We start from the raw sequence: 19,407 nt of genomic DNA, 5'->3' as shown, positions 1-19,407 counted from the left end.
TGGGGGATTTAACAGCAGCCTTCAAGAACCTGGAGCGTGATTACAGAGGATGGAGCTAGACTGCTCTCAGTGGTGGCAGATGATAAAACAAGGCATGATGGTCTCAAGTTGCAGCAAGGGGAGTTTAAGTTAAATATTAGAAGAAACTGGCTCACTAGGAAGGTAGTAAAACACTGAACAAGTTACCCAGAAAGGCTGTGAAATCTCCATCCTTGGCAGTTTTTAAGACCTGGATAGACAAAGCTTTGGCTGGGAAGATATAGTTGGGGATGGTTCTGCTTTAAGTAGGGGGTTGAACTGGAGGATGACCTCCTGAGGTCCCTTCCAACCCTAATTTCTATGACCCTATGAATTAATTGTAACGTGGGTTTCCTGTTTATATGTTTTCTATTTACATAGGCTAGGGAATAAAATTTTCTGCTCAGGTATGCATGAACTCTCCTGTCCCCTATTAATCTCACTGAAGTGTCAGCTAAAATGACTGTTCAATATCAACATTAACTGCTTAATTGCCAATTGTTTGATGCACAGAAAGGATTAGAGGGAAGAAGAGTGCAGGGTGCTGAGACCATAGGAACTACTATAAGGAAGAAAACTGAAGCTAAAGAAAAGAGATCCACCATGATAAAAAAGAAAAATGATAGTGAAAAAAAAGCAAAAGAAATGGGCAGAAGCCCAAAGTAGTTGCATGGGTATTTCCCTACTGAATGAGGAGTGAACACTACAATTAGCTACTTGATAGTAACCAATAAGTTTGGTTATCAAATAGTAGCCAAGTTGTACTTGATCTTTGTGCAAGCCTCTCATTTGCAGATATGGAGCAGGAGGGGAACATGTCATAAATATATACTCCAGCCTACAAGCATATTTTGGCCTTCCCTAATTTGATACTCGAAAAAACCTTGTAGTCCTTCCAAATATCATGATGATCACTACACAGTGAATGACTGTTCATGACACAAACCACAGGGAAATGCTAGATTCTATCAAATCAAGAATGAAGGCATTATGATCCATAAGAGGCACATTTAAAGCAAAGAATATAGGGCGAAAGATATTCACAGAGCCTGAAGAGTCTAAAGTCCCCACTGGAAGCAAATTTTTTTTTGTAACTGCTCATGATTACTTACGTGTTCGTATCAAAATACAAATAAGATGGAAGAGTAATAAAGCTGACAGTAGTATAAGCATGATGGTATTGCAAACCATCTGGCACAGGAAATGTGCTTTCTGTATGGATCCGTTAGATTTTAACAAACATAATGAGGTGCTTCACTGGTTATAAGACCAAGTATTTTTCTAGCGGTCATCAGCTCAGTGTAGTGGATACACATTCTACCCCACTAGGACTTAGCATGAATAGGAAGAGTAGTAGTTAGTTAGCATTCTTGCTTGATTTAAAAAGGCAAATTCACACAATCAGTATTTGTTACATCTGATCCAGAGAGGGGGACATCCCAGCAACAACCTAGGCAAATTTCTTCAGTCTAGAAGTCAAGTTCTACATTTCAACAAGATCACTTTTTACTGGCAATATTCCCAGACTTCAGGGTTTCAACCAGACTAAAATACAGTAAAGACAGCTCTTCTTGTTGTATGTAATTCCCAAACCATCCATAATAACTCTACATTCATAACTTTATATTTTTATAGAGAGAATCTTGCTACTACTGTATTCAATTTATCTATTTCATGATGGAATGGGCAGCAACTTAGAAAAACACATGCTTTCTTTTCACCTTGGTTTTTATCACATCATTGAAATGCTTCAAGCCAGATACTGAGGCTAAATTCAGAGAGACAAAGAATGGTACAGTTCTTACTGCTCAGCATATGAAGCAAGAGCACCACCATTAGGTCAGATAAAGTCACTGTAAAAGGGTATATCTGCTTGTTCTGATAAAACAAGATCATTACCATGGGACAGATGCCACAGAAATAGGCAACAGATGCATCTGCTCACATAGGAATACCACATTTCAACATTAACAAAATGCTCAAAATAACCCATTCAGGAGTTATATTTCGTTTCTTTTTTTTTAAACCTATATTTAATACCTTATCTTTTTTGTCAAATTTTCACTGAAAGGCTCTGGAAGGCACCTGTCAATAAACACTCACAAGAGCAGAGTCAAAAGACATACACTTGCCCCTAAAAACTACCTTGACACACATCACATCTACTTTACAGTTCTCAGCTAGCAAAACATCTAACTCACACCAGTCAGCCAATACCATCAAATCCATAGCACTAGTGTATCCTCCAGCTCATTAATGAGCTAAGGCAGATGATGCTGCATCATGTGATGATGAAACCAAAAGGTTCACAGTTGAAAACAGCTTGGTCAGAGGTAATATTAAAACGAACAATTATTAGAGGCAAGTTCACAGCAATATGTGAGACGCATGAATCTTGCATCTAACTCTCAGTCCTTTTTTTTGGGGGGGGGGGGGAAGAGGGCTGCAGATCTGAGGAAAAGCATGCAGAATAAGGAATACCATGCTGTTCTACCTTCTGAAGACAAGACTACAAAGCTATTTCCTTTGCTACAAACTTGTCAGGGCCTTGACGTTTGGAATTTACATTCTAGGCAACAGCTAAGAATGGACTGCTGTTCTGGATAAAGTGCTTACACAACTGTAATGAAGACACGCAACTCACATTATGTCTTTCCCCCTTACAGCAACTGCAGACACAAACCCAACCTACCCCGATTCAAAAAACACACAAGAACTCTTGATCATGGAGTACCCATATACTAATTTGTGATTACATATATGTTCAACACTAAAAGTAGGATTTCATTTTTAAGTTAATACACATTACTGGTTTCAAAGGTTTATTCTACATTATTTCATAATACATTTATGCTTTGAAAGTATCTGCTTGTCTTGCTGAGTTCAAACCAATACAAAGAGTTGAATTTAAAAATTTCTTCAGGCTGCTGTGTCACCAGACATTTTTCTTCTTAGAATATTTTCCTTTCATTTTAATAGATTTTCTATGTCCAAAATAAATTTACAGATTAATTATCTGCTGAATAAATTTTTTCCTTCAAAAACTCAACTGCTTCCTTCTTCCCCAATTTCTGGAATTTTGGATGAGAAAACTTAAAAAAAGGAAGAGAGAGAGAGAAAGATGCATTAGTTGTGCTGTAAGCAGCAAATCACATTGCCTTGTGAACCAAAAAGGGCTTGATGACTGGAAACAGGCATAATGAGTACCTGCTTTTTAACAATTCCACATACAACAAGCATAGGAGCCAACATGTGACCAAATTCATGCAAGTCTTAAGTATAGGAATTCAGTGGCTTCTGGTTTAGCTGTTGGTGAATTTTGGTATCTTTCATGCAAAATATCCATTTGCTACAGTGCAGTGGAGTTCCCTTGCCTTTTATTATGCCATCAGTTCTATCACCCATTAGGAAGGAGGTGTTCCTCATGAGTTAAGCTCACAACCCACAGTTAGACTTCATCTATCCCATATATGCTGTAACAATAATATGATGCAATTATAGGGACAACCTCTCTTGCAATGCCTCTTCTTACCAGAATCACACAATATCCCAATGCTTTTAAATGCCTCATTTTCATTGCCAGGGTCCCTCGGGGACACATGTCCAAACAAAAATCAGATTCAGAAGTGTAGAGAAAAATGACTCTGTAACAAAGGAGAAGGGTAATAGTCTTTAAAGCAGTACAGAAAACTATTGCACTGATGCAATTTGAGTGTTCTTCAAAAACTAACTTTTGAGGGATTACCATTAGTACTACAAAATATTGCTGATGTTATTATTGCCATTATTGTGCCCATTTCTCATTTAATCATTTCTTTCCACCTCCCGGCTTGACAAGCCCCACTAGAATAAGCTACATGCAGGTGTAGGGGTCCATCCAAAATAGCCAAATTCTTAGACTACTGTTTATTCTAGAAAAGCTCAAATTACTGTTGTGTAAAATAGACATTTCATCTGCATGATATTCATATTCTGCTTGTTTCCCTTCATTTATTTTTTACTACTTGCTGTAGAAGCCCCATACCTGTCTGGAAGGTGCGTGGAAGACCTGTGCTTAGTAGAAGGACAAGGAGCATTGGTGCAAAGGTCACCAACTCTCCTTTTCCCAAAAGGCAAAGGGAAATTCTTCACCCCTTTGCAGGAACCCAACACAAGGTTTACACGGCACATAAATCTCACTTAAGCTTTCCCAACAGCACTGACAGATTTTCAGCACAGAATTAACCTGGTCTCCACTGAGACTCATCAGTGTGCAAGTATTGCTACAGGATGCTGTTGAGGTCAGGACTTTAATCCTCCATTTTCTTTTAGAAAGATTCAAAGTGGATGACAAATGCATCCAGAGATGTAAGAGTCAATGAAAAAAGGAGGGATTCAAAACTTCATATTTCATGGCTTAACCCAGAGGTGTCACACTCACTTGCCCTCCTGGGCCATATCCAGACAATGAGGAGCCTTGCAACCCAGATCCAGACCTACCTCCAGCAGCAAAGAGAATGGCAGCAGCATTAACTGCTGCAGCTGTTTTAGCCACTTCATTGGCACAGAGCCACAGGGGTTAATGCAGCCATCATTCGTCCTGCAGCTGCCAAAATGCACCCCCAATAGGGCTCCATACCCCGGAATTCAGCAGTGGGCCCTGCCCTTGAATTATTGGCAACTCCTCCAGGAACCCCACTGGCCAGATGACAGGGTTCCACAAGCCAGATCTAACCTGTAGTCCATGTGTTTTAACACCCCTAGCTTAACTTGATCTCCCATTATCAGGGAAAGAGTGCAAGAGATTTATAGGGAAAGATCACCTCACCCATCTGCCATGAGATTGTTTATACCTTTTTCTGAAGATTGGTGCTGGCCTCTCATTGGCTCCAAACCTTGGTCCAGATGGACCACTGATCTGATGTGATCAGGTATTTTTTTCATACTTTTATGAGAGCAAAGTGAAGTATTTGCTTTACCTTTGCATATCAATGAACAACAGGAATAAACTCAGATAAAATGGGCTGCTAAGGAAAACCTGTAGCTGAATAAAAGGCACCTTTGAACATTTAAATCTGCAGGGTCATCTGTTTCTGTTACAGGGAGAACCTTCTTTCTTTCTGCATCCAGTTTTATTTCAAACTCTGAAAGCAGAGCAATCAAGTATTAAAATCATGTAAGAAGCCTGAATATATTTATACCAGTATATCAAGAAATCAACAGAAAAAGAAAATGGTTATATCTATTATGTTTCTGAACAGTTTGTTTTTTTCCAAGCAGCAAACAGATGCCACTGCTGTTTTGACACACTCTTCGAAAAGGTGCTTTGAAAAGTGGCTCATTAAAAAGGTCAACATAAATTTAAAACAGCTACTGACTTTGTAACATCAGCCACAAAACATTAAAACCAAATGCCCAAACCAATTCTGCAGAAAAGGAGTAACTCTCCAAGTATTTTAGCATCACTTTTCTACAAAATACAGCCACAAATTGAGGACGTCATTTGCTAGCAAACTTCTTGTTACCTGAATTTTATATTTTAGTGCTATTTAATCACTATACACCAATTTAAAATTATTTATAGCAATATGAAACATGATTATAAATCATGACATTAAAATGGCTTCATACCAGCCTTGTAACCATGTTCCAGCTGCACTTTATGGCGAAACATGCTCTTATCTCCTAGAATTGCCTGCAGTACCTCCTGAACCTCCATGGGTTTCATAGCTATGGGGAAGGAGGATTTCGTCTGCAATACGGATGCTGGCTTGCTGAATGAATGCCCATCAACTTTCAAACACACATACACTGTGTGCAGCATCCTTTCATTGAATTTTAAGTTAAGATCATCTGAGAGAAAGAGGGAAAGAGAGAGAGAGAGAGATACAAAATAAGGAAAACATTGGGCTTTTTATTATATTGTGTTATCTCATAAAATCCCGAGTTTCATAGGCTAACATTTGGGATGAGAACAGATTTTAGATTTGCTTAACAAGAGATTAATTCCAATTTGGGGATAAGAGAATATTGTTTCTTGAAAACATATCTTCAAGGATGTTGTTAGTCATCTTGTTAATTCACCATAACGGCCAACAAAAATTTGGGGGTCTTTCATATCTGATGTTAACTACTCGTGCTCCTCTTAGCTTGTAATCTTTATCCACACCTCAGGGTGTGATTGTATCAAAGGCACACTACTGAATTCAAGGAGATAATACACCCAAACTACTGCCTGACCTGGTTTTAGAAGGTCACTGAGGACATCCTTTTGCATGAGGTGATTAAGTGCAGCTTGAGGATGATATCCTAGAACGCAGAATGAATACACTGCTTGCAGCAAGGATGCATTATAAATCCCGGGGAGGTATATACTCAAGGAGCAATTGAGGGCCTCAAAGAACCTTCAAAAAAGAAGGGGGGCAAGGGGAGAAAGACATCTTTATATACAAATGTATGTAAATGAACTCAATATTATTAATAAAATCTATATTTCAGACAACATCCCCAAACAGGGATCCTATCTAGCTCATATAACTAGAACCCAAGTCCAGCACACAAACTTTGAAGCCTATAAGGCAATGCTTAAGACCATCAGTGGTCAAACTCACAGCTCTCAAGTTGCATGAAGATCCCAGAGAGTTTAAATAAAGCTCCAGAAAAAAGCAAAGTAGTTAAATAAAAATGTTCATTTTCATTGTTTCATTTATTATTGTGTGTGAACAGCATCATTTCAGGTTGCTGTTCACACACAATTCCTTTCCATGCCCCTGCTCCCATCACTCAACTACATATCATGATCTGAACTGGGGCATTGGCCATAGATTGTTGACTCTGAAGCATATAGGCATATGTGTGCATGTGTGTACATGTGCGTGCACTCCCCCCCCCAAAGTTGTATGTCCTGGGCCTCTCAGCCATGTCAAAGTTTTGGTTGTGGATAGAAGGGATAGTAGGTTTGGCCACCCCTGACCACAAGACCTCACAGCTACCACTAATCTGTTTGCTAGTTTGTCAGTCTAGAATTAAAGTGACAGAGCCCCTTTCTTATTACATTATCTTGCTATTTGGAAAATATCTATTAAAATAACACCAACAAGCACAGCAAACTTATTTCAGAAATTACTGTGTTTACAGGAATCTAAGATGGTTCTGAATTTAAGATGACCCTTTAATAATTAGATTCTATACATGGAAAATTCATAAATTTAATAAATTTTCCATGTATAGAATCTAATTATTGGATGGTCATCTTAAAATTCATCCTACACAGCCTCTGCCCGTCCTGCTCACTCCCCGGAGCTGGAGTTGGAGCAGACACGTGCTCTGTGCTTCAGGCTGGACCAAGGATGAAGCCTGTGATGCTGGAGAAAAGGTAAGGGGTAGAGGTGGAACAGCCAGGAGGTAGGCAGCAGCTGCAGCCTCAACTCAGTCAGAGCCAGAGCCACAGTAGCTGTCTGTCCTGCACCACCTTGCATTTAATTCCAAAACAAGGGACTTTTATTCCCCCCACTTCCTTTCCCCCTTGTTATATGCAGAGAATAAATTCTCATTTTGGAAAAGAGTAAATACAATAGTAAAATGGACTACATAAGAATGATAGCACAACAGAAATCTTGAATTGGTGGCAAGCAGCATTTCAGGTTGCTGTTCACATACAATTCCCTTCCATGCCCCTGATCCCATCAATTACAAAGCACAGCATAAAACTTTCTACACCAAAACCTACTGTTGATGCTGGCATTTGGGAACATAGCTGAGCTGTGAATACACCCGAAAAATTATCATAAGCTCCTTCAAATTCAGGGATTCAGGATACTTTATCACATTCTCAGCCACAATATCCAACAATTTAGTGGGTCGAAAGTGAAGAATTTCAAAGGCAGACAGAAACAGAATAAGCTAAAACAAAACAAAAACGAGAAAAAAGGTTATAAAAACAGGAAGAACTGCAATATGGCAACTCAATCTGCTGGTATCATAGAATTAGAGAGATGTTTATTGGGAAAACAAAACTTTTTAAAAGGTTAATAGCTATATTATCCTGAGCCTAACTTATCTATTACCATACTGCAACAAACAAAAGAGTGGTGGGCTGCTATATTTAACTCCTAATTAAACACTATTACTAAAACATTAAGACTAGTTATTATAGCAGTGTTATTAAAGATTCACCCTCTACCAATTTGGGTAGCTACACAACACTGCAAACATCAAAAAAAAGTTACAAATTAACATGCTTTAGATGCAAAACAAATTTCGATGTTATTCCTTTTAAACATTTAAGAAATTAAAACTAAGTTAATTATTTTATGTCTTTTAAACTTTCATACCAAAAGTCTACCTATAAGTAGAACAAAACTGGAAGTTATAACCCACTGCAATCCCAAATCAGAACACAAACTTAACTACAAGTTATAATTAGGAACTCCATGAACCAGGGAATGCACACTTCTTTCTAATACCAGCCCCGTTTGATACCACTTTAAGTCTTGTGGTCATATCCTCACCTGTTCAATGCTCCACATATTGATGAATGAAGTCACATAGCTTTCTATGGCTGAAAACATTTCTACATTTTTGTAGTGGAGAATACAGCAAGCGAGCAGAATACGGTTTAACTGCTTAAATTGAGTACCATGGATAGTCGCTGCAAACAAAACAAAAAGAACAGATAGCATACAGACTGGAAATGTAGGATGACATTACTGGCACTCGAAGAATGAGAATTGAAACTTGAGTGAAAAAAAAAAAAGTCAGATGTGGAACTGAAGGATAGAGGGGCTAGGTGAGATGTTGAGGAAAGGAAACATGAAGAGTGCAGATACGCTGAGCAAGTGAGGATAGCAGCACTGGATCAAGGGCCTGGGAAGACTAGGAGACATGACCAGACCAATAACATGTTGGAGGGGTCTGGGCAGATGGGTTCAACCTAGGCAAAAATGAGAAGTACCAGTACCCACTCAAGCACACTCACCACCCTTGCAGTAAGAAAATATCTGTGAAATGGTAAAGTATCTTATTCCCCTTGTGACAGGGGACCATCTCAGGACCAAATCTCACCTTTGAACTGCCCACCTGTCTAGAGGCAGTCTGTCCTGTCTCACCTGCCACGACTTGATGAATAAATAATGGATGTAAAATACAGGAGGCTCCCCATTTTATGCCCTGATGCTTAGGGCATTATACATAGCTCCAACCTCCCCTATACCATGCCTCACAGATGGCATCCTAAGTTGGTAATAGCTAAGGTTTGTGGCTCAAAGTCTGCCCCTTGTTGGGCCTCTAGCATTCTTCCCTAATACCCTGCCTTTCACAGGGCCTCAAACACACTGCCTGCTTCTGGGCCTCATTCATATTGCCCCCCTCACTGGACCACTCTCAACCCACCCTATTCCACAGCCTCTTCGGGCCCCCGTGGACCCTACTCTACACGGCCCTTCAGGCTTTACAACTCAAACTCCAGCCAGTCCACATGCAGCCCTTCAGGCTTCCCTCACACAGACCCTTCTTCTACATGACCGCCGCTGGCCTTATGCCTCACACTGGGCTGAGCTCAGCCTCTAGACCTGCTCTGGGCCGCTCCTTTAAGTTCACACTCTTATGGGGGTTGGCCCATGTGCTGCCCTTCAGGCATCCCCTGCAACCCTACTCTACACACCTCATCCACAGTCCTTCAGGCCACCACTGTGCACCCTACTCTGTGCGGGCCTCCACACATACTTCCGCCCTCTCGCTGCTCTCTCTCTGCCCCCTCTCTCAGATCTCCGGGGTCTTACACCCAACGGGACTCAGATGTCCGTAGACATGCCTGGCCCTACATCTGGGTAACCCACCAGGATGTTGGGGCTGAAGCTTTAAGGTGCCCCATACTTGCCTTTCACTGGGGAAGCAACTGGCCTGGCATTTCCTGGGGACCAACCCACCACGGGCAGATCCAGTAGACGATCCTACCCCAGCAGGGTGTAGTTTTCGGTCATTCCCCAGGACCAGGAGCCTCCTGCCATTCCCACAGCTCCTGCCCTGTACCTCCAAGGTGTTGTGAGTAGCAGCTCTAACTGGGTGGTGTTCTTCCAGCTGCTTGCAGCAACTGCTGCCTCAGCCCTGAGGGCCAGGGTTTAAAATGGAGACTGCTCAGCCCCCTCCTCCTATCCCAGGGCCTTCCTGCAGTCATGTGACCGCCTCATCAGAGCTAGCCCACATCTGCCAGCTGCCCTGCTGCCTGCTCTAAGCCCTTAAAGTGGCAGGCACCAAAAATGCTCTGCCACGCACCTCTAGAGTTAGTCTATAGACAGGATTACAGCCTTTCACAGTGTACTCGATTTGTATGCATACTCGGGACCAGTCACTTGCATAGCACACTGCCAGTCTCCCAGTTAACTTGTTGCCTACTGCTTGCTTTGCAGTGAGCAAAGAGAAGCCCTTGAACTATTAAAAACCCTGGAAATGAAGAGGGCAAGTCAGTTTTAAGATTGCTACAGCCACAGCACTGCCAGTGCTGAGTACTTAATGAACACTGCTTACCTCAAACTCAGGTAAGTAAATACACACTCTCTATTCAGTCCAAAGGCTACTCACTTATACAGAGTACACTGTTCTTTGGTCCGTTATTCTGTTCACTGCTGTGCCAGATGTCTGTGGAAAGGATCTAAAAGGTTGCAACCCTGCTAATGACTAATGCAGAGATCACTGTGATACAACACAATGGGTTTTCTGATTTTTCAGCTTGATTTTTCCTTTAAAAAGTTAGTAAGCTTCTTTTACATACGCACAAAAAAACCCACTTTAAAAGAACATTATGTTTACAAAGTCAAATGTTCAAAATTTAGGAAACGTCAAAATTAAGGTTGCTGCATTATCTTCAACTAACCCCCTTGCAAGTATGTATTATAATACAACTTTTATTAACATGATCACAGACCATTCCCCCAAAGGACTGCTGCCTCATTCAGTGAACAGGGATGAGCCTGCTCTCAGGATGAAACCAGGTCACGCTGAAAAGGCAGCTATTGTCTGTAAGCCCTGCCTTATTTGTTGCAACAACTGGAAGGTACATATTGAAAAAGTGGTGGCTGGAGAATGAGAAAGAACAACTGCATGGTTAAGACAGTAGGAATGTTGTCCTGCACGAGCCACCTTAGGTCCTAGGTGGTGCTGAGTAAATCGATTTGACCAAAGTCCATTACATAGACACTAATCATGTTTCTCTTTTCCTAGGTGCCCAACTTGAGAGCCTGGGGTCTGCTTTACAGAAGTACTGAGTGTTTACAAACAGACTATACAATTCTATTTGTAAGTCAACACTCTATAAAAGCAGAACCCACAGTTTTGGGTTCAATTTTAGGAAAAACAGCTTTTCTTCTGGATGTAAACTGCTACGTACTCAAAAGGACCTTGAATGCCTACTGCCCTTATAAAAATTACACTGTAGAACCCAACAGCCAAGAACACAACCCAACGGGTTACATATACTAAGGATCATAAAAAAACAGCTCCCAAAACATTCTGACTTTATATATTTATTTTCTGCATAAAAATACTACAGGTATAAACGTCAAGATTATGGGACAGCCTGATTACAGGTTGAGTCTATGTATAACTGTGCTATTTATGATTCTTTGGAAGGAAAAAGAAAAGGTAAATTTATATCAGGAAAACAAAAGCAAAGTCAATGGACTTAGCACATACAAAAGAGCTATACAATGATTTATATTCCCAAAAAAAAAAGGGGGGGGGGGGGGGATCAAAAGGCAAACATCTCAGAATTCGAATTCTTGTTACCCATTTCTCAGTTTCACATAATTAAAATGCAAATAATACCATCAGTTCACCTAACAGATGATGTGAGACTGATTCAGTGAATGTTTCTGAGCACTTCAATACAACAGTAGGAAGCATCTTTGAAAAACATCAAGTAGAAACTAAGAATTCTGCCCATAGAGGACACCTGAACAGCGTACAGTAAATAAGGCATGGCACTACAGAAAGAACAATGAGGAAAAAAATGCTGAATAGCAGTGCCATAGCCATAATGGTCTAGTACTGGACTGTCCAACTGGCAGCCTACAGGCTGCATGCAGCCCACAAGTGGTTAAGCTGAGGTCCACTCAGTCCTGCCCAGCCACAACTCCCCCCAACTGCTCTGGCTGCAACAGCAGCCAGGGTCTCTAGACTACCTCTGTCCTCTAGCTTTTACATTCTACATCTGCCCCAAGGGGCAGCACAGTGTGGCAAGGCACAAAGTGCTCAGGATAAGACTGAAGCCCTACAGCATATGATGCATCAAGAGGGATGGTAGCCCATGTGGGTACATGCTGCAGCAATGCTGAGGTGCGAGTAGGGAAGCATCCACGTGGGGTTGTTGCACCAGTGGGTGCTGTAATGTGACCACAGGTGCAGCCCCCAGGCCAATGCAGAGAGAAGCATCCATACAGGGCTGCAGTTGCATTCCAGCCTGTAGGGTCATTCCAACAGTGAGGCCTGAGCGAATGCTCCTCTCCGCAGTGGCATAAGAACCTGCACCTACTGACCCAGGGCCTGAAACCACCAACAGGGGGTCCCTGTGGGCTGGGGTCTTGGCCTGCTGGGTGTTGTGTGTCCACATGGGGTCACTGCAGTAGTGGGGACCATGCAACTCATGGTCCAGTAAGCACAGCCCCCAGGCCAGTGTTGGTTGGACAGGGAGGAGGGCAGGAAAACATCCATCCATTTCAGTGTTGGGAGCTGTGCAGTCCTCAGGCTGATGGGTACAGTGGGGAGCAGCCATACAGGGTCATTGCAGCAGTGGGGATCAGATGAGTCTCAGGCTGGTGTGAGGGGCAACATCCATGTAGGGCTGTTACAGCAATAGGCACCATGTAGCTCCCAGGCTAGTGGATACAGCCCATGAATCAGTCAAGACTATTCACAAGAGATGTCTTTTCATGGCATTAAAAGGGGCAGAGATCACAAGAATTACTTTCTTTTGTAATACACCCACCTAGGGCTCCTTGTCAGATGGAACTGCACTGCTACGATAACATTATCTAAAACAATGATGTTTCGTGAATTTTAAAAGGAATAGGAAAAAAGGAAACACAGCACTCTCATCAGGAAGGGCTTGTGCAGAAGAACTGTAAAGTTTTACTCACCAACCATTTTCTTACTGCAGCTATCTAGGATTGGAATAGATGTGTAATTCACCACAGCCAGCATGTTAAACATACATAGAGCATTTTCTGAAGTCAAACAATGCAACTTTTCCAAAACGTTATTCTAAAATGAAATAAATGTCATTATACTTATTATCTACAGACTGAGGCCATCCAAGTTTTCACTGACTTAAGACAAAGTGAGTAGGGAGATCAAATTATGCCAAATCCTCTATCTTTACCAGATAGGGGGAACTTAAACACTTCTTCTATTTAAAAAAAAATCACAATTTATCACAAACACAGTATGAGCTGTCCATGATCAACTCCTCAAGCTGCTGCAGTTTCTTTCTTGAATTAACTAGGTAAAATGACTGCATAATTTTTGTTTGCCAACCAGAATGGCAAATCATTGCTGGTGTATTTACTGCTATTGCAGTCTTGCCTATGTGCAAGATTTCTAAGCCCACTGTTCCCCCTTGCACTATCCCTCGACACAATACACCCAATTAAGCCAGTGAAATAAAAGCTAATGGGCTCAAGCTTAAAGACACTTAAATGTGAGTAAAACAGGAATAACTGCATACAGATGGACAGTTATACTGATGCAACTGTCCCTGCAAATCAAGCCCACTAACTTTAGCATCACCAGATGTTAAATAGAATGTAATTCAGTATATTTGCACATCACATGTCATACAAAGCAACGAAGGAAAAGATCAATGAGAGAACATATGTCAAAATACAGTTCAAATACCTTTGACCAATACCAAGTGCTTTCACTGGACTCAGAGAATATTACAAGAACTCCATTATGTTGGGAACAAACAGATCTGTTCCTTGCCTCTTAATACCATCTTCTCTAAATTTCAGTCCCTCTTACAGAAACACTTCTTTTTGGACCCTGACAGCAAATAGTGCTGGTGTATGTTCACTAAAAAAAAGTTTCGCTATAGTCAACCTACTGTCTACATTCTGACCTGTCCTTATAGTAGGAGCAGTCACCATTCATTCTCTACAGCTGCAAAATGCTACACGGTTGTTACCACACCCAACCAACAAATAGCCATGCCATAGCACTAGCTAGATGGAGTCAAAGAAGGCCCAACCAAGAACAATTGTCATCTTTTACCTCAAATTCCTGTTTGAGAAACCCTGTGGCATCTTTTCCAAAATGCTTCATTATGTTTTGCAAAAGATCAATGTTCCTGATCTCTGGAATCCGTTGCTCCATCACCATCCTGATAAAAGGAAATAGAATTTATTAAATGAAGCCTGAATCAGAACCAGAGCAAGCACACACCCTTACATTTGCCTCTACTTGATACAGATATAATTCACCCTTTCTCCAGTCTTCCTGTTAAACTGGTACAGCTGTACACTGATCGAACAGCAGTGTGGATGTCTACCTATACTAATGCAATTACTCTGGGACAAGAAATCTCCCAATGATATCCTACAATGTGCTGCCCTGTGAAAAACTCTCCCCCACCTTTTCTAAACTTCATTGCTCAGTCAGTGATTATTACTTATATACTCCAATATATTCCATTAGTAAATAATCCCCAAAAAAACACTAAAAACTTATTCAGAAAAATAATGCTACTCAGTCTCCTTTCAAGCCATACTTATATTCCACAGAAGCAAACATTCACGTTACATGACTGTAAGTAAAAAAAATATTAAAGATGCATTTTTTTCTTACTGTAATTCCAACTGAAGGGCATCTATATTCTTGCTTTTTTCCATGCTTTTTATGGTAAGCACCAGAATCGAAAGACACTTGTCATTAAGTTCATTGAGATGCTCCTATAAAAAATATGTTCATAAAGTTAATAAAAATACTTCAGCCTTGTAAGCGGAACAGCCAATTTTTACCAGCCACTTTATCCAAGAAAAATATCAGTTCACTGAGTCTCATTCTCCTTTGACCTACAAAAGAGAAAGAGTCCGGCTAGTATATTTTACTGATTTCAGCAGACTAATTCCTAATTTACCATTAATAAATCAGAAGAGAACACAGGCCAAAAAGAAAAAAAAAACCCACATTGTGCAGAAAAGAAAGAGCTTTGTACCAAACACAGCAAACTATAGGGATAGAAGTCAATGAACAGATCAACTGGTCACATAACAAATATCACATCATTAATAGTATGGCAGTTATTAACCAACTAAGCAGTGCCAATTCATTACATCAATGGCCTCCTATGAGGCTCAATTAGGACTCCCTTATATAATAAGTTGTTGCCCTGTCCTGCCCTGAAAGTTGTGGACTGCTTTATTTCCATTCTATAATACAATATAATAAAAGCCTTAGTCTGTCTGTCCGTAATGCTACAGACCAACTGTGTATGCACTGCTGAGAGGGCGCGCGTTGATTGGTTGCAAGGCCCCAGAGTGTTACGAACAGAGAAGGCGAGGAAGCCATGGCACCGCACCGTGCCCTCCCCCACCCAGCCCAACAACAGCCGGCAGGGAGGGGGAGGCAGCGGGGAAGACAGGAGAAAGGGAGTGACGGGAGCAGGAAGGGTGGGTTCCAGTAGCAGCACTCACCCCCTGCTGCCGCCATGCCCCTCCACCTCTGCTGCTGCCCAACCCCAAACAACAGCTGGCAGAGAAGGGGAGGAAGTGGGGAGGGAGGGAAGGAGGAGAGGAGAGGCTGGGGGATGTTGCCTGCCACCGAGTGTTGGCGGCTGCAGCTGCATGCAAGCTCCTCTCCCCGCACCTGTTCCTGGGAGCTGGCGTTAGCATGTGGTGGAACAGCAGGGGTGCACGGGGCCAGACACGGGGGGTGGAAGGGACATAGGGGGTGGGGGGGTGCATGGGGCCGGAGGCAGAGCGGCAGTACCGTGGGTCACTGGGTAGCAGGGCTCCGTCTCCACCCGCCTCTCGTCATTCATGACAGGCAATTTGCCACTTTTATCAATAACTTTTGGTTATCAGTAAGACAAGATGGCTGAGGGTGGAGAAACAGAGGTGCAGGATATATTGAAGGGGTGATGTGGATGGGAACAGATTTTAGGAAAAGGGAAAAATGGTGGGGGAGGGAAGGGAATGACAGCTCCCCAGACTGGGTAAGAGCAGGAATGTAGCTGAGGGTTTTGAGGGAGAAAAAGAAAATCAAGGAGCAAACAGCAATCAGGGGATAAACCAAGTCCTAGAAGTGACAAACCCTTTGTGGTAAAGCCTGAAGCTGAATGACCAGAGGAAGTTCATGGTCAATGGCAGCAGCAACAGCCTGGGAAAGTGCTAGAAAAAGAGGGAAGTCTAGGGAAGCATATAGCTATGAGTAAGCTGATAACAGAAAGCTGCCAGGAAGGTACAGCAAGCAAAGTAACTGGGAATCAGAGAGAAAAGGAGGGACTCTGTACCCTCCCATCAGGGTGGATAAAAAAAATATATATATCAGATTTTCTTTGTTTTTATTAAAATCAGATTTTTATTTACTTTTAAAATTTCTTTTATTAAGGTGTTTTAAAAAAATAAACTTTAATTTTACGATATGTTAAAATTCAAAGATATCATCATGGAATAGGGATTATAATTTCTAATGATATACTATTTGAGACAATATATTTATGTAACCTTTTTAGAAGTTTTATAAATAGATCGCAACAGGCCATGGGCTATATTAGGGGCCCAATCTTATGGGGTTCCCAGAGGCTCTTCCACAGATTAGTAAAGATTAAAGAAAACCACTCTACCCAATGGGACTCAGTGCTCAGTTGACAAGATCCCATTAAGCATCTCTGTGATGTTTAGTTTCAGCTCTCAAACTGTGGATTTGGGTCTCCAGAGATCATAGTTATTTGGGTAGATGTGATATCTTTTATTAGATCAACTAAATAATTGGAAAACTGTTCTTTGCAAGCTTTTGGGCATAAACGCCCTTCTTCAGGCATAAGGAGAGTTTTTTTATTTCCAGAGATAACTTCCTTGTTAACAGCAGTATGTGGAGATGAGAGATAACAGACCTGATTACCCTACTGTCTCTCTGCAAGTCTGTATACACACAGGCACACCCTTACCTTTCTCTAAAAGTGCAGTTTTAAGAAGTTAGATAAATAAAGGATATCAAGCAACAAGAATGCACTTTTTGTAGAAAACACTGATTACATTGAGGCTTCCTAACATTTAAATAATGATTCAAATTAATTTGATTTAAAACAAATCCACCCTGCCTCCCATCAAAAGAAAATAGCAAAAATCCCTTCCCCTCACTATTCTCCTCCCCCAACACAACTGCCTTATATTATGAGAAGAAAAAGAAAGAGGGGAGGTGGGAACAAAGGGGAGAGAGCTCTGCTTCAGGCAAATCTGGTTTCAACACAGCTTAATGAACAAGTGTTCTTCGAGATCAAGAGGCTCAGCTCATCTCCCCTCATAATGTTGCATAGCAAGGAAAAATGCAGAGAAAGTCTGGACCTAACTCAGACTGTTTCTATCTTCACAGACCTTCAGACACTATGACATCTACTGCCTGTCAGAACTGTCCCTGAAACTTTACCCCAATATTAAAAAAGAGGTTCTGATACTACCTGACAGACCCTCAACAAGGTCTGAATTAGCAGCGAGTTCTGGGGAACTCCTAGTTTAAATGCAGCATGCAGGCTGTACACCAAGTCCTATCCCCAAGCGTTCACAGTATGCTCCAACAGATACTGACATGCCGGAGCAAAGGCAGGATGCTCAAATATCAGCTGTTTTTCAGAAGTCTGCCTATGTGCAGGCATCTTTTTGATGAATCTCCACATTGCAGTGAAACTGTTAGCAATAAACTTCCAGGAATGATCAAACTTTGTAAGTAGGTCTAATATATCACAGGGAGTCTTGCACGTCTTAAGAGCATCAAAGAACAGTTGGGCCTGACTTCCATCCTCCATTTGCAAATTCTTTTCATCACCTGCACTCTCTTCATCACCTGCAATCTCTTTTATACCATCCAAAGCATTCGTAGAGCTTTCCTTATGTACCTCAGTCTTTCTAGCTCTCTCTTCATTGACACTGCCAACTTCTGTACTAAAATCATGTGTCTCTTGAGGTGGAAACTGGAGATGGGATTCAAGCCAGGAAGGAGGAATATTTACCAGGACTTTCTTTGTATGGCACTCTTACGTTTATTGGTCTCCAACATATATGTCCTCGTAGGTCTAAATCTGAAACCACCACAGTATCTCACTGTCCTTATCAAATAAACAACTTTATTATTCATCCTGTTAGTTTCTTGTTAGCAGTTTTCAAACGCCAGCTTAGAACATAGGGGTCTTGATGAAATTATAGCAGTAAACACAGACCTGAATAACACAGTAAGAGAATTTGCTGCAAAATCAATTCAACATTACAGATTAATTAGAAAGTTTTCAGTTCAAAGATAAAAATACCATATTCTGAAACACCTTTGTAATGGAGCATTGAGGAATGGGGAGGAAAGGGATAGAAATAGATTTGCATCAGGGACTTGAAACTGGACTTGCCACATCCCCATTGAGACCCTTAATCATGAAATCACGACTGTTATAGAGCAGCATCTCTTTCTGGTTTTGACCAAAAATGCCATCCTGGAACCAGGAACCCCTTCCCAAAGGAACTTACAGGTTCCCGTGAGAAGTGCTCAGCAATCTCTTCCAAAAAATAAGAAATAATCCAGGCCTCCTTTACAGAGCAGGCACAGACCCTGCCCTCACCACTCCCTTATCACTGGTTATCTATAGTTTATTACTACTGTTGTTGATATCGTAATCAACGCCCCCCCCCCTTTAATACACGCACCCCAATGGGAGGGACAACTATTGGTAAAAGGGAGCGTGATTTTGTGAGACAGCACAGAGCCCCCTTCCCTGCTCTGTGTCAGTACTACAAAATAAAAACCTGCTGGGAAAAACAGGCCCAGCCTCCCCATCCCTTAGCAGTGCTAGCGCCCTGGAGCCAGCTCGCGCACAGCCAGGTCTCGGGGCAGCACGGAGAGGCTGGAGGGCGTCTAGCGGCGCAGCCGGGAAACCAGGGGCGACCACAGTTCTCCCGGGATCTAAGCAACAGGGGTCTCGGAACAGCACGCGGGGGCGGCGCTGGGGCGAGGCCACGTGCAGCCTCCAACCGTCACCCGCAGCGGGGCCGCCGGCAGCGACCGGAGGGAGAGAGAAACCAGGGCCGCGCTAGGATCTACTTCGCCTGCCTTCCACGGAGAAGTCGCCATGCGCTCCTCATCACATAGCCGCAACGCGTCTCACGAGAGGACGGCGCGGAGTAGGGGACAATCTTCCCTCGCCGGCTTTCGCTTTGC

At 42.0% G+C, this 19,407-nt stretch overlaps 1 protein-coding gene across 6 annotated transcripts; it reads right to left on the bottom strand.

The window, feature by feature from the left end:
- Positions 1 to 2,827: 2,827 nt before the first annotated feature.
- On the bottom strand, positions 2,828 to 19,388 carry FASTKD2 (FAST kinase domains 2). 6 transcript variants are annotated; one of them, XM_019492331.2, is made up of 11 exons: positions 19,300 to 19,388; positions 14,833 to 14,936; positions 14,260 to 14,368; positions 13,128 to 13,251; positions 8,508 to 8,647; positions 7,727 to 7,899; positions 6,238 to 6,401; positions 5,629 to 5,850; positions 5,057 to 5,141; positions 3,551 to 3,662; positions 2,828 to 3,110 (listed from the first exon to the last, which is right to left on the bottom strand). In XM_019492331.2, the coding sequence occupies exons 1-11, from the start codon at positions 19,318 to 19,320 to the stop codon at positions 3,027 to 3,029; spliced, it is 1,338 nt and encodes a 445-aa protein (XP_019347876.2). In that variant the 5' UTR covers positions 19,321 to 19,388; the 3' UTR covers positions 2,828 to 3,026. The 6 variants fall into 6 exon arrangements, with proteins under 6 accessions (XP_019347876.2, XP_019347875.2, XP_059583090.1 ...); XM_019492330.2 differs by having other exon boundaries at positions 19,291 to 19,340; XM_059727107.1 differs by lacking the exon at positions 19,300 to 19,388 and adding an exon at positions 18,215 to 19,008.
- Between the last annotated feature and the right edge of the window lie 19 nt (positions 19,389 to 19,407).

The sequence above is a fragment of the Alligator mississippiensis genome, chromosome 4 (genome assembly GCF_030867095.1).
Source record: "Alligator mississippiensis isolate rAllMis1 chromosome 4, rAllMis1, whole genome shotgun sequence".
In the NCBI taxonomy this organism is placed as follows: Eukaryota; Metazoa; Chordata; order Crocodylia; family Alligatoridae; genus Alligator; species Alligator mississippiensis.
The sequence above is the reverse complement of the archived record's forward strand: the minus strand, read 5'-3'. Positions and strand labels throughout refer to the sequence as shown.